Source organism: Oppia nitens, unplaced genomic scaffold (assembly GCF_028296485.1).
Source record: "Oppia nitens isolate AA-2021 unplaced genomic scaffold, nextdenovo-longstitch-racon4-pilon3 scaffold43_pilon_pilon_pilon, whole genome shotgun sequence".
Taxonomy (NCBI): domain Eukaryota; kingdom Metazoa; phylum Arthropoda; class Arachnida; order Sarcoptiformes; family Oppiidae; genus Oppia; species Oppia nitens.
Window position 1 is genome coordinate 265,753 of NW_026533225.1, and position 21,685 is coordinate 287,437.

At 25.3% G+C, this 21,685-nt stretch overlaps 6 protein-coding genes across 6 annotated transcripts; 5 read left to right on the plus strand and 1 right to left on the minus strand.

The window, feature by feature from the left end:
- Positions 1-755: 755 nt before the first annotated feature.
- Positions 756-6,513, minus strand: LOC128959239 (solute carrier family 28 member 3-like). Its single transcript, XM_054305177.1, has 10 exons — positions 6,510-6,513; positions 4,273-4,403; positions 3,818-4,144; positions 3,053-3,331; positions 2,793-2,954; positions 2,156-2,409; positions 2,027-2,080; positions 1,656-1,770; positions 1,406-1,564; positions 756-956 (listed from the first exon to the last, which is right to left on the minus strand). The coding sequence occupies exons 1-10, from the start codon at positions 6,511-6,513 to the stop codon at positions 756-758; spliced, it is 1,686 nt and encodes a 561-aa protein (XP_054161152.1).
- Positions 6,514-8,040: 1,527 nt separating this feature from the next.
- LOC128959240 (uncharacterized oxidoreductase SSP0419-like) lies at positions 8,041-9,081 on the plus strand. The gene is made up of 3 exons (XM_054305178.1): positions 8,041-8,505; positions 8,612-8,724; positions 8,838-9,081. Exons 1-3 carry the CDS (start codon positions 8,041-8,043, stop codon positions 9,079-9,081), a joined length of 822 nt encoding a protein of 273 aa, XP_054161153.1.
- A 1,127-nt stretch (positions 9,082-10,208) lies between these two features.
- On the plus strand, positions 10,209-10,682 carry LOC128959241 (uncharacterized oxidoreductase SSP0419-like). The gene has a single exon (XM_054305179.1). The coding sequence runs from the start codon at positions 10,209-10,211 to the stop codon at positions 10,680-10,682; it is 474 nt and encodes a 157-aa protein (XP_054161154.1).
- Positions 10,683-11,662: 980 nt separating this feature from the next.
- On the plus strand, positions 11,663-12,254 carry LOC128959242 (uncharacterized oxidoreductase SAUSA300_2422-like). Its single transcript, XM_054305180.1, has 2 exons — positions 11,663-11,984; positions 12,247-12,254. The coding sequence occupies exons 1-2, from the start codon at positions 11,663-11,665 to the stop codon at positions 12,252-12,254; spliced, it is 330 nt and encodes a 109-aa protein (XP_054161155.1).
- Positions 12,255-16,807: 4,553 nt separating this feature from the next.
- On the plus strand, positions 16,808-17,323 carry LOC128959283 (neuropeptide-like protein 29). Its single transcript, XM_054305223.1, has 2 exons — positions 16,808-16,948; positions 17,068-17,323. The coding sequence occupies exons 1-2, from the start codon at positions 16,867-16,869 to the stop codon at positions 17,214-17,216; spliced, it is 231 nt and encodes a 76-aa protein (XP_054161198.1). The 5' UTR covers positions 16,808-16,866; the 3' UTR covers positions 17,217-17,323.
- A 1,369-nt stretch (positions 17,324-18,692) lies between these two features.
- LOC128959244 (RCC1 and BTB domain-containing protein 1-like) lies at positions 18,693-20,643 on the plus strand. The gene is made up of 2 exons (XM_054305181.1): positions 18,693-20,175; positions 20,262-20,643. Exons 1-2 carry the CDS (start codon positions 18,812-18,814, stop codon positions 20,641-20,643), a joined length of 1,746 nt encoding a protein of 581 aa, XP_054161156.1. The 5' UTR covers positions 18,693-18,811.
- The last annotated feature ends 1,042 nt before the right edge of the window (positions 20,644-21,685 follow it).

Consider the following 21,685-nt stretch of genomic DNA (forward strand, 5'->3'; position numbering starts at 1 on the left):
CTTATTGTAATTTTTTGCTTATTAAATAAAATACTAAAAAATTTAATATTTATTTTTTAGTCATACTTTATTTTCCATATATTATAAGTAAATATTTTATTATATTTTAGACATAAATACAATCGAATAAATTATTTTTTTTAAACATAGATTTTAATAATAATTACTTAAACTTAAAATAAACTTAAAATCATAATTATATTTAATATATATATTTATTTACAAAATAATTTTTATAACAATTAATTAAAATGATTCAATAAATATCTGTTACAAATTATTGATTATTGATAAATAAATTTTTGCTTAAATAATTATACTGTATTATAAATATTAAATTTTAAAAAATATTTATGATAATAATATTATAAAATAATTTTACATTATTATTATAATAATAAAATTTATTGCTATTATAATATTAACTAAATAAAATTTATTTTATCAATTACTATATGGATATATTAAAAATTATACAAACAAATATATAATATATATATATAATAGTATTACTAATTATTTAAAAAAAATACAAACTATTTTTAAAATTTTTTTTTAAATATATATACAGTCGATGACAAAATTGGTGATCAAGTTTTTTTTAAAAAAAAAAGTATAACTCAATAAATAAAACAAATTAAAAAATAATAGAAAATTTATATATATAATTTGTAATTATTTTTTTTTGTTTGTTAATTTCTATAGAAATATTATTTACTAATTTTTGTTGTTGTTGTTCAACTGATTCATATTATTCAACTTGATATCAATAGGCCGGCTATACAGGCGGTCATAAAACACGATATAGAGCCGGCAATCATAGCCCTGAGCGCCAGATCGGCCAAATCGGGTTTACGGTCGGGTGCCATTGAACCCAATGCACCCAACATTATACCGATTGAACCGAAATTTGAAAAACCGCACAACGCATAGGTGGCCACTATTTGGGCTCTTTTCTAGGGTTTTTTTTTAAAAAATTATTATTAAAAAAAATATATTATAATAAGACAATAAATAAAAAAAAAAGTAATACATTATTAGTATTAATTCAAAAATATTTTCATTATATATATATACTATTATATATATGTGAATATACTGTATTATTAATTATATTACTGTTATTATTAAATATTTATAAGTAAAAATTAGTATCATAGATATATATATAAAGTTATATATTGATATATTACAATAGCACATATTAGTAATATTAACTAAATAAATATAATATAATATAATGTGATTAAATAAAATAATTATGATATTATAAATAGATGTAATTATCAATTATAACTAATATTATTTATAAAAATTATTCATAAAATTTTTTTTAAGAATTTAATTATTATGTAATTAATTTTAATGTTAAAAACAAATTAAATTGTTACGAAAAAAAACTAACTGATAATTCATTGGCTTTAATCATGACTGACAGCTCCTGATAGGCAACAAACTCGTTGATTACGGTTTTCAAACCGATTAGTTTGGCCACTCTATCGCATTCGTGCCATTCAATGCCCATCAATAGGGCAAACGGTATAAATATTTTTGATAATATTAACTATATTTAAAAAATATATATTTAAAAATTATTAAAAATAATAATTAATATTAAAAATATTTTGTTAGTAATTATTATAATTATTACAAACTTTAAAATTTAGTTCCGGATAGTCGACTAATGAGCCGAACCATGAAATTAATACATCAAGAAATTGTATGAATGCTAGAAATGCAATCAAATTGGCCACTATATTGGCTATTAATCTATTGAAAAATAAAAAAAAAATTAAAAAATTAATTTAAACTGAAATTTAATTTATAGATTTTTAAAAAAAAATAATGTATAGATAAATATAAAAAATTATTAATAGAATAATTAATTTTTTTTTGAATATAATAATATTTTAATAACATTACTACATATTTTTAAATAGATATATTGTATTTAAATATATATTGATTATTAAATATTTTCAAATTATGATATATATATATATATATTTATTTTTTAAAAACTTACTTAATAGCAGCACCGGCACCGTTAGATCCAGCTTCCAGTGCATTGCGCTCAGTGCTAAAAAACAAACAAATTATATATACCATAAAAATTTGTTTTTTTTAAATAATTATTTTTTTCTGTTATCCAAACCTCTGTCCGACCGAAATAGTTTTGTTGGTAGTCTTGCTTTTCTCGGTCTCCGGATAGATAAGCTTCGAATAGGCCAGAGCTGCCGGTGCCGACATAACACTGGCGGATAGCAGATGACTGGCCGATACGCCAAAGTTTATGTAGGCAGCCATTACTGAACCGGCTATTGTGGCAAAACCGCCGGTCATTACGGCATGCAATTCCGATTTGGTCATTACCGGTAGGTATGGTTTAATCATTAGCGGTGCCTCTGTCTATGTGTATGTGTGTGTGTGTGTGTGTGTGTGTKTGTGTGTGTATGTGTGTGTATGTGTGTGTATGTGTGTGTATGTGTGTGTATGTGTGTGTATGTGTGTGTATGTGTGTGTATGTGTGTGTATGTGTGTGTGTGTGTGTGTGTGTGTGTGTGTGTGTGTGTGTATGTGTGTGTGTGTGTGTGTGTGTGTGTGTATGTATGTGTATGTATGTATGTATGTGTGTGTATGTATGTATGTGTGTGTGTGTGTGTGTGTGTGTGTGTATGTGTAAAAAAGGAAATGTATTTTATTTTTAATGGGCACCAGTACTTATTCATATACATGTATATATATAGTTAAAAAATGTAGAGTAGATTATGTACAAAAAAAAACTTGCATACCATTCCCAGAAATATATTTCCCGATGCGTTCAACGACTCGCAAGCAGTGGTACCTATGGTTGACTCCAATAGCCAACCAATTTTAACGACAAGTATTTGCATTATACCGTAGTAGAAGAGTATGGATACGAAAAAACTGAAAAATATGACCACTGGCATCACCTAAATATATACCGGTATATATAATTAGTTCAACAAAAAAACAAACTACCAGTGCATATACCGGTTACGTACTGTACATATATATTATAGAAACTTACTTTAAAGGCAAACACGGCTGCCTGTATGGGCAACGAACCGGTAATACTGGTACCACCGGCATCGGCCAGCGTAACATTACCGTCCAGATGGCCAGTGACCAGATAGCCGAATACAAAACTACTGCCCGCATCGGTAAACTCGAGAAATGCCGATACTTTGTCGCCCATACACTGGAATACTTGTTTGCCAAACTCCCACCTGAGTATCATTAGGCCAAACAGGAACTGCATGTATATACCCCATAGTAGTTGACGCCACTGGACGTGCGATCGATGTTTCTATAAGCGCATTGGTTAAGGTAGGGGAGGGGAGATGGAAGGGTAGCCGATTAATAGTGAGTAAGAGAGACAGAGAGACAGAGAGACAGAGAGACAGAGAGACAGAGAGACAGAGAGACAGAGAGACAGAGAGACAGAGAGAGAGAGAGAGACAGAGAGAGAGAGAGACAGAGAGACAGAGAGACAGAGAGACAGAGAGACAGAGAGACAGAGAGACAGAGAGAGACAGAGAGACAGAGAGACAGAGAGACAGAGAGACAGAGAGACAGAGAGACAGAGAGACAGAGAGACAGAGAGACAGAGAGACAGAGAGACAGAGAGACAGAGAGACAGAGAGACAGAGAGACAGAGAGACAGAGAGACAGAGAGACAGAGAGACAGAGAGACAGAGAGACAGAGAGACAGAGAGACAGAGAGACAGAGAGACAGAGAGACAGAGAGACAGAGAGACAGAGAGACAGAGAGACAGAGAGACAGATTCCGTACCGAAAACATGTAACCAATTAATATGTAGGCCAACAGTCCGCCGCCTGAGGCCAGTCTCAATGGTTCGGTACTTAACGAATCCCATACGATAAATACGAGTGCACCTGCAATGGCCACTGACCACACAATTTTCGATGCATGCCTAACCAGTAGGCACGTACCGCGTGTTTTCGCTATGGGACGTATAATGTGCCGATAGACCGGTCTGACTACCAGTCTTTTCAGTACTGTATAGTACAGACCAATCAAATAGGCTATACTAGTCAATACTACCAGTAGTTTAACTCCATAACAATAGGCACCGGCCGTACAGTTGGCACAATCGATCTGGAAATTAAATTCAAAAAAATATAAATTAAAATAAAATATGTAAATCATTGTTATGATAAAAAATATATATATATTATCTAGTACATTTTTAATATATATATATATTTAATTTAAATTATTATTACCTGTTTATTCCATGTTAAATATATGGCAAATATCATATAGACATTGTAGGCCAACAATAGTAACAATAGTAACCATTTTTTATATTTTTTAATTGTTTCGCACAATTGTCGCACAAATTCATTATTAAATACTTTATCAATATTATTAGTATTTGTATTATTACTGCTATTTTCAAGTTTATAGTTATTATTATTATTGTTATTATTGTTATTATTATTATTATTATTATTATTATTATTATTATTATTATTATTATTATTATTATTATTTTTATTATTATTATTATCATAAATTTCACTAGACTTTACATCAATTGTTATGCAATCATTCAATTTGGACAATGATTTTGATGATAAATCAAATTGTGTTTCCTGTTATAGTAATAGTAATAATAATAATATAATAATAATAAATATTTTTATTAGGCATTAAAAAAGTTATTATAATATTTTTTTTAAAAATAGGTATTAAATATTGTTTTTTTATTGTTCAAATTTATTTGATAACTATTTTAATTATTATTATTATTAGTAGTAGTAGTAGCTATCATATGACTTTAAATATCTAAAAAAATAAATTTAAATATTAACATTACTTACTAAATCATCTGATGTAGTTTGAAATGTTGGATTAATAAATGCTCCAGGTACTTCCTTATTATTATTATTATTATTATTATTATTATTATTATGTACTACACTAATATTATTATCACTTATATTAACACTAATTACATTATTATTGTTGTTATTATTATTAATGACATCAGTAATATCATTATTATCATTATTTAAATTAATTATTGTTTTATTATTATTGGTTTCCATAGTTAATATATTGTTTAATTACATTTAATACACATTTTGGTAATTTAATTATAAAACTGGTTTAATTGTGTAGTAAATTTATTTAATACAATTATAATATTTAGTTAGCTATAATGGCATCTATTAATTAATTAATTAATTAAAATTAAAAATCTGTTATAAATAATTGAATCAAAAATAATTAAAATTATATAGAATTAAAAATATAAATAATAATAATAATAACAAATTTAATCTATGAATTAAATTAAAAATAACTTACCTCTAAAAAAATTATTAGATTATTATTCATTTATAAAATATTATTATTATATAAATGTTTTATAAAATTTAGAAAATATGACACAATTAGAAAAATCATACAATAATAATATTAACTTTTTTTGATATATTTTTTTTGTTGAAAAAGCAATATTATTTGTGCAATATAATGAATAAATTAAATAAATACTATATATATATATTGAATAAATATATAGTTTATAAAATTGAATAGAAATTTTCAATGAAAATCAACAAAAAATATTTATATTTTATATATTAAAAAAAACTATTCACAAAAATTTCTCACAATTATTTAGTTTGTTTAGATATACAGTATTTTAATATATATTTCAACACATAATAGAAAACATATAAAATTTTTTATAATATATGATATTTTCTATTAAGTAATAAACTTATTGAATGAATGATTTTTTTTGAACAAAATATTATATTATTTTTTTTTATTTTTTACTTTTAAACTATTATATATTTTGTCACATATTGCTATAACTATTATATAATATATATTACTTATTAAGTTATTATTATTATTATTATTATGTTATTATGAGTTGACAAATAATGTATAATAATAATAATAATTTTGAACTAGTTTTTTACAATTTAATATCTCTCAATATAAATAAAATAAAACAATTTTGATATAAGTTTTACTTTTAGGGCATTAATTAAAAGTTATTATTATTATTTTGTTCATTAATATTGTCGGTAAAATAAGCATATAATAAATGTTTTCAATTATATTGTTTTATATAAAAAAAAATTATATAATTTTTTATTTTATTTTATCATTTATTATTATTCTATGCATTTCAGGTTATAATACTATAAATATTATATATATATATATATATATAAATGAAATTAATTTTAATTGAAATACATAAGAATTTTATTATCTTATATATGATACTAAAATTCTTATGTATTTCAATTAAAATTTAATTTTATTATATATGATAACTAAAAATAAATTACATAACTCTCTATATTTTTTTTAAATGTTATCAATATTATAAATTTTTTTAAAAATACAAATTATATCATTTTAGTAAACAATAAAGTAATTGTTAATTTTGCAAAAATAAATAAATAAAATATATAATTTTTTTTTAAATTACCCATTCAATAAATGTAATTAATCTATAGATGATTTGTTTGAATTAATACAATTTTTTAGTAAAAACACACACAAAACATATTTTTTTAAAAATACATTTATATTTTATACTAATTCTCATACATAGTATATACAGAGATATATATATACTATTTAATTATTATTATATGACTAATAAATAAAACAATTAATAAATATTTATTATTATTATCATTTTATATATTTAATCACAGATCAAATTAATTTTTGTGACATTTAATATATTTTTGTAATATATATATATATATATTGTAATATTATATATAAATTTGAATCTATAAATATAAGGTATTAAGTTAACATTGCAATCTAATTATAACATTAGTTTATTTGCATAAATTTAAGTTTTTGAATAAAAATAATAAATTAAATATTTATTTATAATACTGTAATAATAATAACAACAATTTACATTATATATAATTTTATTATAAATTATTAAGGTCATTTTATCTATTATATATAATTATTAGAGTACAGTATAATGTAATTATAATAATATTATGATTTCTTTTTATTTTATTACAAATTGTATTATTAAAATGTAGTAGTAGTTTATCAACTGGTTTTTAATGATTTTTTTTCATATAAAGTTATAAACATTTACAGTATATACTGTTTGTACAGTATATATATATATATATATTATATATATTATACATACAGTATTATGATACTGTAATAATAATAATATTTATAAAAATAAATAAATTTAAATATTAATACAATGAATGTACCTAAAAAGCAATTAGTAGTAGTAGTAGTTATACATAAACTAATGTCTATTAATATTAAATATATTTATTTTATATGTAAATTAATAATAAAAAATATGTTTTTAATAAAATTTGATTTTTAAATAATTAAAAAATATAATTAAAAAAACATTATTGTAATATTTATTTTTTTGTTGATTTATTTACTACTGTAATGTACAGTTAATTATTTATACAGGGTGAATAATAATTGCTAATGATAAAAATATTTTTTTTAAAAATATTTAACTATAAGATATGTATTAATAGTAAATATTGAATATTTATAGTAACTTTATAGTTATAGTAATTATCAAGATAAATATTTATACACATATATTAAATGATAATACAGTATAATGTAGTTATTGCTACAAATTATAAATTAAACAGTTTTGAAGTGTATGTTCAATGTCATCCATGTATTTAATATATATATAATTTATTATATTTAAAGTTTAATGTCAATAATAAAAAACACATAGTTATTATTATTATTATTAGTAATATTATTAATATTAGTAATATTATTATTATTATTAGTAATATTATTATTATTATTAGTAATATTATTATTATTATTAGTAATATTATTATTATTATTACTAATATTATTATTATTATTATTAGTAATATTATTATTATTATTATTAGAAATATTATTATTATTAATGTGATATTATTTTTTTTTAAAAATTATTGTTTGTTTTTTTGTATAAAAATATATATCCAACAGATATGTCTACAATTACATACAATTTCCTGGGAAAGGTAGCTCTCGTAACCGGTTCGAGTTCGGGTATCGGTGCGGCCACCGCTCAACTGTTTGCCAAATCGGGTGCCAATGTTGTTGTCACCGGACGTAATGCCGACGGTTTGGCCAAAGTTGCCAAACAGTGTACCGATGTGTCACCGAAACAGTTGACTGCACTGGAAGTTGTCGGCGATCTGACTAATAAAGAGGATTGCGATCGACTTATTGAGACAACTGTCCAAAAGTTTGGCAAATTAGATATACTGGTCAACAATGCCGGTCTATCGTCAATGGCCAAAATTACCGACGATGACTATATGGAAAAGTATATGCATGTTATGTCTGCTAATCTGAATTCAGTGGTTTATATGACCCATAAATGTGTCCCGTATTTGGCCAAAACACGGGGCAATGTTATCAATATATCCAGTATTGCCGGTATGATACCAGTAAGTACTGGTATATACTGTATATACTATACATTATGTTATTAGACTACTAATAATAATAACTACAGTTTATTTATTTTTATTTTATTTTTTTTTCAATTAATAGTTTAGACAATCTATGTCTGCCTATTGTATGTCCAAAGCGGCAGTGGATATGTTTACCAAATGTATGGCCGCAGAGTTGGGACCCAAACATCATATCAGAGTTAATTCAGTCAAGTAATGAAACTATAAAAAAAACAAACATTTTTTTAAAAATATATAATAATAATACTTTTATTTACTGATATATTCAATACATATACTTTAACACCACACACACACCCGGATAGTCCCGGTATGACACACACCAGTATTGTCCAGCGTATGGCCGGTCTATCCAAAGAAAAAGATGACGTCTATTGGCAACAATATACTAAACTATATCCGATTGGCCGATGCGGTAGTCCCGAGGATATTGCCAATGCTGTCTGTTATTTGGCCAATGATGCGGCCGCCGGTTTTATTACGGGTACCTGTTTGCTGGCCGATGGTGGCCATATTGCAGCTAATGTTAATCTGGATAGTAAAAAGTAATAATAATAATAATTAATATTATTATTATATATTATTTAAAATATTTTTTGTTGTTTAAATAAATAATTTTTAATACCATAATTATTTTATTTATTTTTTTGTTTTAATTTTTTAATTTATAAAATACATTAATAAATTGCATTTAATTTATAGTTTTTATTAATTTACTTAAAATATATATTGTTTGATATATAATTTATTTAGTATTCAATTCAATACTATTTAAATACAGTATAAGTATTTTTTATTTAATTAATACAAATATTTTTTATTACTAATAATTTACCGGTAAGTACAGTATATAAAATTTATTATTTTAAAATCAAATATCATATATTTATATCATATATGTATTATATAACAATAAAAAATATTACATTATATATTATTAATAATTATAAATAAATATTAATGTTAAAATACACTCAATTTAAATGATAATATACTGTATATTTAAACTTTAATGTCAATAATTACAACAACAAAAAACTTTATGATGATTATTATTATAAGTATTAAATTGTAATTGTTATTAATATTTTTTTAAATAAATATTAATTTATTATAATTAGAAGTTTTATTTAACTTAAAAAAATACTATTATTAATATTGTATTTATTTATTTTTATTAAACTGCCAACAAATATGTCTATTACATACAATACAATTACAATACATATACAATTGCATCATAAAAACATGTTAATAATAATTTGTTTAATACATTAAATTGTATTTAATTAATTTTTTTATATAATTGTTAGAAATTTATAAATTATTAAAAAAAGTAAACAATATTTTTTTTAATATTATAATTTGACGCAAATATTTCAATTTCTAATAAAAATATTCAACATTATAATAGATATACTTAATAGATATAACTTAATATAAATTATTCAGCAATTTATTATTACTTTAATATAGAAATTTATTTTTATTATAATATACAATATAATGTATTCATGAAATTTAAATTCTTTAGATTATTTGTAAAAATAATTTTAAATATACAATAAATATATTGTTTTTCATATTAAATATTTTTTAAATAAATATTTTTTAACCAGAAATAGTAAAATATTTATTTTCAAAATATATTAATTTTTAAATATAACTATTTAAATATGAGTTTTCAATTTGATTTCACCGGAAAGGTAGCCCTGATTACTGGTTCGAGTTCGGGTATCGGTGCCGGCATTGCTCAACTGTTTGCCAAATCGGGTGCCAATGTTGTAGTTACCGGTCGTAATGCCGACGGTGTGGCTAAAGTAGCCAAACAGTGTACAGATGTGTCACCGAAACAGTTGACTGCACTGGAAGTTGTCGGCGATATAACAAAACAAGAGGACTGCGATCGACTTATTGAGACAACTGTCCAAACGTTTGGCAAATTAGATATACTGGTCAACAATGCAGGTCTAGCTATAACGGCCAACATTACCGACGATGACTATATGGAAAAGTATATGCATGTTATAGCTGTTGATCTGAATTCATTGGTTTATATGACACACAAATGTGTCCCATATTTAGCCAAAACTCGGGGCAATATTATCAATATATCCAGTATTGCCGCTAAAATACAAGTAAGTATATAATATGTATAATATATACAGTATATAGAGTACTATATAATATTGTTAATTATTAGACTAATGATAACTACTGTTTATTTTATTTATTTATTTAATTTTTTTTAAATAAATAGTTTATACAATCATTGTCTGCCTATCATATGTCCAAAGCAGCACTGGATATGTTTACCAAATGTATGGCCGCAGAGTTGGGACCCAAACATCATATCAGAGTTAATACAGTCAAGTAATGAAACTAAAAAAATTTTTTTTGTGTATATCTTTTATATTTATCTATTTATACATTTATATTACTGTATATTCAATCCCTGTCCGACTTAACACACCGGCGGATAGTCCCGGTATGACACAGACCAATATTGTCCAGCGTATGGCCGGTATATCCAAACAACAAGATGACGCCTATTGGCAACAATTTCAAAAGCTATATCCGGTTGGCCGATGCGGTACACCCGAGGACATTGCCAATGCTGTTTGTTTTATGGCCAGCGATGAGGCGGCCGGTTTTATTACGGGTACCTGTTTGCTGGCCGATGGTGGCCATCTGGCTTCAAATGTTTATATGGATAATTTCTAAATTATTAAAATATATAAATTAAAAAATATTTTTTTTAAAAATACATTATAATTTTACATAAATATTTTATTTGATAAATTAATGAAAAATATTTAACAATTTAATATATACAGTAACATACAAACAAACAAAAATACTGTATATTACTCAGCAATTTATTATTATAATATACTGTAATAAAACATTAATTATTTTTTTGTAAAAAAATTACAATATATTGTATGTAAAATAAAAATTATTTGTAAAAATAATTTTAAATACAGTAAAAACATTTACTTTTTAATATTATAACTTTATATATATATTTTTTTGTTAATAATTTTAATTTTTAACAGAAATATTAGTCTATTTATTTATTTTTAAATATTTATTTTAAAATATTAATTTTAAATATAACTATTATAATATGAGTTGTCAATTTGATTTTACCGAAAAAGTAGTCTTGATTACCGGTTCGAGTTCGGGTATCGGTGAGGCCATTGCTCAACTGTTTGCCAAATCGGGTGCCAATGTTGTAATCACTGGACGTAATGCCGACGGTGTGGCCAAAGTAGCCAAACAGTGTACAAATGTATCACCGAAACAGTTGACTGCACTGGAAGTGGTCGGCGATCTGACTAACGACGAGGATTGCGATCGACTGATTGATACGACTGTCCAAACGTTTGGCAAATTAGATATATTGGTCAACAATGCCGGCTCTGGTATTCCCATAGCATTTACTGACAGTGATTATTATGAAAAATTTATAGACGTAATGAATATTAATCTAAATTCATTGGTTTATATGACACACAAATGTATCCCATATTTGGCCAAAACTCGGGGCAATGTTATCAATATTTCAAGTGTTTCATCTAAGATAACAGTTAAATCAAAAAAAAAACTTTTTTATATAAATATACCATTTTATAACATATATATTAAATTATAATATTTTATTTGTTTTATTATACTTTTTTATTATTATTTATATATATATATATTTAGGGTTTTAATGAATCGCCTTATAATATATCTAAAGCCGCGGTCAATATGTTTACCAAATGTATGGCCGCAGAGTTGGGACCCAAACATCATATCAGAGTCAATGCAATACTGTATTTAGATATTTATTTTTAATTAACAGATCAAACAAACAATTAATTAATTAATTAATTAATACTTTATCTATGTTTCAATAGTCCCGGTGAGGTTCGCAGTAATTTCAATATCAATTACGGAGCCAGCGATGAACAAAATGACCAGTTTTACGAAGCAGTGGCCGCTAAATACCCGGTCGGCAGATCGGGCGAAGCCGTAGACATTGCCAACGCTTGTGCCTATCTGGCCAACAATGATGCGGCCGGTTTTATAACCGGTACTTGTTTGGTGGCCGACGGCGGACATCTTGCGGCCAACATTGATACCGGCGCTGATATTAATACAGTAATTACACAATAATAATAATAATAATCAAAAAATCAATGATTTTTTTTGTATTTAAATATTGATTTAGTTATAGATTGTTATTATATACAATATACAGTATCTTTATATATGATATATATTATAATTAATATTTAGTTTCGAAATTATTAACGTAATTCAATGTTTATTAATATTTTATTTATTTTTTTAAATAAAAGACATATAATAATTATATTATCAATTGAATTGCAAAATAAAAGTTCAATAATTTTTAGAAAATTTTTGGTAATTTTTTTAAATAACCAGTGAATTGATATAAAAGAAATATTTTATAAATAAATAATTATTTTATTAATTATTTTTATTAATAAATCTCAGATTAATAGTTTTGTTTTTATTATACTGTATAAAAAGTAGTTATTTTTATTAATATATTACATAAAATTATTTTTCTAATTGTTTTAATAAATATTAATAAATTTATAGTAAATATTAATTATTAAAGTATATTAATTTTAATTAAAACACACAAATCAATGAGAGAATTAAATATTTGAATAGTAATTTATTTATTTACATTATTTTATTTTAATATAAACATATAATAAACATTTAATACATTATCAATATTATTAATAAAACTTAATTATTTAAATAAAACGTTGTTTAAGTAATTTTCATTATTTTTTGTAATAATTATTATCAATAGTGTTTAAACCGGTTTTTAACAATTTATATCATCAATACAGTGTGTGTGTGTGTGTGTATGTATGTATGTGTATGTATGTATGTGTGTATGTGTGTGTATGTGTGTGTATGTGTGTGTATGTGTGTGTATGTGTGTGTATGTGTGTGTATGTGTGTGTGTGTGTGTGTGTGTGTGTGTGTGTGTGTGTGTGTGTGTGTGTGTGTGTGTGTGTGTATGTGTGTGTATGTGTGTGTGTGTGTGTGTGTGTGTGTGTGTGTGTGTGAGAGAGAGAGAGAGAGAGAGAGAGAGAGAGAACTAATAATAATGGTCAGCTAATACAGTATATCTATTATTTATAGTTAAGCGCACTTTTATTTGATTAACTGGACTAACAAACCAAACACTTAAAATAAATTATAATAAATATATGATGATTTCAAAGTGCATTTTGATTGACTACCTATTTGTTGTATAAAAATTGGCTATAAATTGCTTAAACTTAGAGAAACAAAAATTATAAAATACATATTTTTAGTTAGCTTATAAACTATAAATTAAATTTTCAAAAAAAATAAATAAAATAAATAAATAATTGTTTATCATAAAATGAATAGTCAATTGAGCTTGATCATTCTACTAACAATTACTACCATAACATGCTATAATATTGTAACAGCTAGACGAGCACCTTATTGGGGTGGCAATGAATTTGGGTTAATTAATTAATTAATTTTTAAAAAAATAATTATTTAATTAATTAATTTTATAATTTAATTTTAGTTCACTTGGCTACTGGAATCCTCCATTGTCACCTGGTCATCGTTACCCTGGTGGTAGGATTAATCGTTTAAGATATTTTAATAGACCATGCAGGTTAGTTAATGAAAAAAAAAATTATTAATTATTTTTTTTTTAGAAAAAATTATAATAATATTATATTTTAAATCTATTTTTTTAAAAACAGGTGTTACTGATATTAATTAGTGATTTTGGTTTACAAGTTAGCAAGTTAAAAAAAATCATAATTTATTTAAACAAGTTTTATTTTTATTATTTTCAATAATTTTTATATGTAAATATTAAATTATATTATTTATATAATTAAATAAGACAATTTCAATTGTATTGAACACTAAATAAAATAAAATATCGTACAATTAAATAAATTATATTAAATTTTTAAAAAATACATTAATTTGTTTAAAAAACATTAATTTGTTTAAAAAAAACATTAATTTGTTTTAAAAATCTATTATTAAAATAATAAAACACAGAAAAATATTATCTAATATTTTTATAAATATTTTTATTTATTCAATAATTTTCTTAAATATGATTTTCAAAATTTTCTATTTTTTATTTAACATATAATGTTTCGCAATAAACAAATTAAGTACTAAACAAGTACTTAATTATAAAATTAATATAAAAACAAACTTATTTTTTATTGTTAAAACTAATTTTTCATATCAATAGGATCAATGCTCTTGTCGTTTATATACATATATATTATTAAAATAAAACTAATAAAAAATTTTGTTATTATTTTTGTCTAATGTAAAGGATATGAGATATATATCAAACAAACAAACAAACAAAAAATTTCAAAACTAAAAAAAGATTTCCCAATAAAATGTCGGGTCCGGGAAGTCATCATTGAGCATAATTGCTATTGAAATATATTTTTTTAATTTATTTGTTGTTGTTGTTGTAAAATATGAAAATTAATGATAAGATTAGTATAAATTTTTTTTTTTGAAAAAATCGTATATTTTAAAAAATTAATGTTCAAAAAATTACGGTTAAATTCTTTGCTAATTAGTAATAACTATTTGAAAAATACGTAATATAAATGTCCAAAAAATAAATTGCAATATATTAAATTAAATTATAATATTATATGCAATCATAAATATTAATTTCTATTGTTTTTTTATAAAAAAAAATTAATTATATACAATTAACAGATAATTATATTAATATATATTTTTTTATTTAACTAACAAATTTTGTTTGTTTGTTATATGTTATAATATTAACAGATTTTATTTTTTTGTCGATATTTTAATTAAACAATAATTGTGTTTTTTCAAACTTCAATGTTATACTGTATTTACTAAATAATGTAAATATATTTATTAAAGCAAAAAACAAGTTATTAGAAACAAATATCTATTATATTAGTAATAATATTAATGTTAATATACAGCAAAAAATTCACAACAAAAAAACACATTTAAAATAAGTGGCCTTCAATTTGCATAAAAAATAGATTTATCAAAAATAAATATCTATATTATTATTATGGCATACAATACAACAACAATAAAAAATCTAGTTTTTTTCTACTAATATATTTATCAATAATAATAATAATAAATGCAAGTGAAATGTGTTGTGAGGGGAGGCAGTAGAGAGAGAGAGAGAGAGAGAGAGAGAGAGAGAGAGAGAGAGAGAGAGAGAGAGAGAGAGAGAGAGAGAGAGAGAGAGAGAGCACCGGTTGACAGAGAAAATCACATACAAAAAAAATCATGAATTTCTGTCAATAACTTTATTAGTTATACATATAATATATACTGTATGTCATAATAATACAAAATAATAAGTTTAGTATTATTTAAATATAATTTTGTTGTTAAATTTGTTTTGTGTGTGTATGTATGTATGTGTGTGTGTGTGTGTGTGTGTGTGTGTGTGTGTGTGTGTGTGTGTGTGTGTGTGTGTGTGTGTGTGTGTGTGTGTGTGTGTGTGTGTGTGTGTGTGTGTGTGTGTGTGTGTGTGTGTGTGTGTGTGTGTGTGTGTGTGTGTGTGTGTGTGTGTGTGTGTGTGTGTGTGTGTGTGTGTGTGTGTGTGTGTGTGTGTGTGTGTGTGTGTGTGTGTGTGTGTGTGTGTGTGTGTGTGTGTGTGTGTGTGTGTGTGTGTGTGTGTGTGTGTGTGTGTGTGTGTGTGTGTGTGTGTGTGTGTGTGTGTGTGTGTGTGTGTGTGTGTGTGTGTGTGTGTGTGTGTGTGTGTGTGTGTGTGTGTGTGTGTGTGTGTGTGTGTGTGTGTGTGTGTGTGTGTGTGTGTGTGTGTGTGTGTGTGTGTGTGTGTGTGTGTGTGTGTGTGTGTGTGTGTGTGTGTGTGTGTGTGTGTGTGTGTGTGTGTGTGTTATGCACTGGTATTATCCTCTATCCCTACAGTGTGTGTGTCAAACTCACACTCCCTCCCCCTCCCTAATAATTTTTATTTATTAAAAAAAATTGATACAATCCATCAAATAGTAGTAGACATAGTCATCCTCATCACGTAGTCTACACAGTACATCCCGTCAATGTCATACACACACACACACACACACACACACACACACACACACACACACACTAGTGAACTACTGTAGCTATGCTCCGGGAGATTTTTTGTTTAACATCAAAAATAGTGGGTATATAAGTCCAGTGAAAATTTTTTAACAGACATTAGATTTTATTTATTTGATTGTTATTAACAAACAAACAAAAATAATACCTCAAAAAATGAATACAAAATTGTTTGCCTTATTTGCCATTTGTTTGGTGATGGCTATGGTTGCCCTACCCATGGCCAGTGCCCAGTTCGGTATGTATAGATTTTTTTAAATGTTGTTTTCGGTTAGAAAATAATAGATAATTATTATTAATTAGCTTTTTCATTAATTAAAAAATATTATTAATTTATTTTTACCCACAAAAAAACAGGTTATGGACGAGGATTTGGCGGCGGTTACGGTAGAGGTTTTGGCGGCGGTTACGGACGCGGGTTTGGTGGCGGTTATGGTCGCGGATTTGGCGGCGGTTATGGTCGCGGTTTTGGCGGCGGCTACGGACGCGGAGGTTTCTACGGTTAGACACAACAAACAAATTTTTTTTTATTTAAAAAAACAGATTTGGATGAAAACACCTGGATCATTTAATTTTATTTTTAAAAAATAAATTAATTTTATGTTATAATAAATATATATTATATATATATATAATTACAGTATTATTATTATTATTATTTTATTATTATTATTATTATTATTAACTTTTGTAATGTTTTCACGCATTTTATATATTTAAAATAAAATTTTTAGTGTTGTTGAAATTTTTAGAAAATTTTGTTGTTTTTATTAATTAATAATAATAATAATTATTATTTATTTATTTTTATTTTTTGTTATAGTTATTACTATTGTAATAATGATTAATCAATAAAGTATTTAATTATCTAAATATAAAACTTAAATTTTGTATTAACGTAAATATGTGACTATTTATTAATATTATAAAATATAACTTTATCTAAATTTTACTGTTTATTTTAAAAAAATATGATTATTATAAAATAATTTTGTTTTCTATTTTTTAAATTATTGTATATTACTATTAATTATATTAATATTTAGTTTTATTATTATTAAACTATTGTTTTACTGATTTTGTTGTAGTATTAAATACTAGTTTATTGTCTTTTAAATTAATACACAAAACTATTAAGCAAACAATTAACAAAAACAAAACAAAACAATTGATCATGGTATATTATACAAAACTATTTTAATTTATAATTTTAGTTTATTTTAGTTTAATAACAGAAACCAAATCGATTTCTTTTAATAAATCCAAACTCACATAAAATAATTATAATAATAATAAAACCCATTTATCCAAACCGTTTGCATACATCTATTATATTATACAGTAGTAGTATATTATAATTTAAACTGTAATATATGTTATGTTTGCAATGACCCCCCCCCCCAAATAAAGTGTTTTAAGTTAATTAAAGTTTAAACAGTAAATGCTAGTTAGTGCTATACACAGACAAGTAAATTAATAGCCTAAAGGGAGTAATAACCAGGGTTTTAAAAATGGCAGGATAAACAATAGATGCCTATTTTGCCAAATGCCTGCCCTGGGCATCTATTTTCAGCTGGTGACACCTATTATTTTAATTTTATATTATTAATTTATTTATAAAACAACATTGATTTATCGATATATATATATTTGTTTGTATTTTTGTTTTGTTTTTTTAATAACTTTAATTAAAAGGTATTAATATTATTGGAAATAAGTATATTAATTGTAAATTTTAATTAACAAGCTAAAAAATTAGTAAATTTATTATTAAATTAAATATTTATTTGGGCATCTATTTTGGGCATTGCCATGGCAGGCATTTATTTACTTAAAAACCCTGGAAACAACTTATGTTAAATGTTTTACAATACATGTGATTGAAGTATTGGATGCATTAAAATGATGTTATATTAACTGTCAATTGAATTATCAAATGTATTACACAATACATAACACAAACACAACAACAATAACAACACGTGTTATGCAATAATTGACTCACAATTTATGTCCAATAGTTTAATAACAATCACAACAACAACAACAACAACAACAACACGTGTTGGCCATCACTTACCAGTTGGTCACCATTGACGCCATGGATCGCTTGCCATCAGCCGATGATATACCGTCCATACGGCCGCTAATGGCCAACGGCTCTAACGATAGTCGCCGCCACCAATCGATACGATTGTTAAGCATTTTCGGCAATCAAGCGTCGGAAGTGATATTCGCTACCGTCGAGGACAAAGTCTACGGTTTTGGTCACAACAGGTACGGACTACTGGGACTGTCGACCGACGAAGCAGATATCCGTAGGCCACGGCTTAACACGACTCTCAGTGGCCAACAAGTGGTCAACATTTACTGGTCGTACGATTCGTGTTTTGCTCGTACACTGACTGACCAATGGTACGGCTGGGGACTCAATATGTACGGCTCGCTGGGCGTACGTACGCCAACACAGTGGTCAACGAAACCGTTACTGATTGAAGAACTATCAACGATAGCCGTAGCGGACATATCGTGCGGCGGCAATCATACGCTGGTATTGGACACCGACGGTCGAGTGTACGGCTGGGGACACAACAAATTCGGCCAATTGGGCGACCAATCATTTAACAATGTTTTTGCACCGAAATTCATTTGCGACAGCGATTTCCAATCGTTGAGTTGCGGTATCAATCATTCGGCTGCACTGACCACTCGGGGCCAGGTCTACGCCTGGGGTATCAACGAAAAAGGACAACTGGGCTGTCATCCCGATGGTGAACGTCAATCGGCCCACAAATACTCGGTACGCAATGAACCGCGACCCGTACGCGGACTGCCCGACAATTGCCGACAGGCCATTTGCGGTCCCGACTATACAATGGCATTGACCAGCGACGGTCTGGTCTATGCATTCGGTTTTAATTCGTGGGGACTAATACGCGGCCAAATGACCGGCATTTACTATACGCCGTGTCTACTGGCCGATAATGTCCGATTTGACACTATAGCCGCTTCACGTTTGGGCCGATTGGCTATCGGTGTATCGGTTGATAATGTCTACTATTTTTGGGGCCGCGAGCCGTCGACACCGGAGTATGAATGCGATCCCAACAGAGTGTTAACCATTGACCAGATGTATGCCCGATATTCGCGCACAAATAAGACACTCAAGACATTCATATTGAAAGAGTTGGTCACAAAAGCAGTGAACAAGACATTCACGATGACGACGACTACGACGACAACGGATGTCTTGAATGATGACGATGTCTACGATTCGGGAGATGAAAGCCAATCGATAACAACAACACTAAGTGATGTCAATTCATTGATAGGAAAGCCTATTATTGACCGACCATTGGTTTGTAGTCGTGAGACGACTGTTGTTAATCAAGTGATCAAAACTAGTGATAATAATAGCAATAATAGCAGTCATAATAAATCTATTAGTGATAATCCATTTGTCAGGTATTTTATTTATATAATAAATATTAAGATATTTTAAACAAATATTAATTATTATATTTTTAATTACCTTTAAATTTTAAAAAAAGCATTTTTATGGACAAAATTTTCTCATCATTTAACTCATCGATCGATTCAGACATTGTGTTCATTATTGATGGCCAACACATTCATTGTCATCAAACTGTTCTCAGATTACGTAACAAAATGTTTTGGCAAAAGTGTCGGTCAGTAGCTGTCGAAGTGGTCAACAATAACAGCAATAACAACAACATGAAGACAGTGGAGACCATCGATGAGATACACATCACTACCTATTCGTACGACACTTTCTATCAGTTTGTCCGCTATTTATACGGCTTTGAACCCGAAATCAATGACTCTAATTGTAAATCACTTATAAAGTTAGGCAAAGTCTACGATGAAGACCTACTAATCGATCGCTGTATTGAATATTTAATTAAAAATTAATAATAATAACAAAAATAATTATATTATAATTTATAAATTTATTAAATTACTATATGTTTGTGTTTATAAAAAATAATTACCGGTAATAATAATAATGATTACAGTATCATAATATGTATTTACGGTAATGATATAATTATTTTACGGTTTATATATTTAATATATTTTTTTCTATTCATATAATTTTATTATTAATAATTGTATTTTTATTAATTAAAATAAATTCTTTATTATTATTATTATTATTATTATTATTATAAATCTAATTAAATAAATATTTATTAAATTGTTGACTAAAATTATTTTAATCAATCCAATCATTAGATCACATGAATAATTTTAAAAAAACATTTTAGTTTATAAATAGATTAATTTTGATGACAATTATTTACAAAATAATAAATATGTTTTTATTATTTAAAAAAAACAAGTTTAATCATTTTATTGATTATATTTACAATAATTATTTTTGTAGCAAAAATTACAGATAATATAATATTATTATAATAAAAATAATTGATTTTTATAAATATAAAAAATACATTATAATCAATATATTAAACTTTATATTTAGTAAACAATATAACATTTTATTATTGTATGATAACTTATGCAACTATTATATATATATATATATATATATAAATATACAATAAAATATTCAATTTTATATTAATTAACTATATTATTATTATTGATAAAATAATTATTATGTTAATAGTATTAAGACTTATCATAATAATAATAATAATAAAAAAAAATTGCTAACACCTATTTATATTATTTTGCAATTTATTATTACCAATTTATTATTTTATTATTATTAATAAATCAATCAATTGTTTTTGAAAACAATAACATAATAAATTTAATTACAGTTATCTATAGTTATTAAAAGTAATATTGTAAATATAAATTTCTATGTAATTATTAATAACAATAATAATAAATAAATTATATTAGTATTATTTAAATTATCAAAATTATGACTATCTGTTCATACAAACAGCTATATAAATATTGTTGTATAGTATTATGTTTG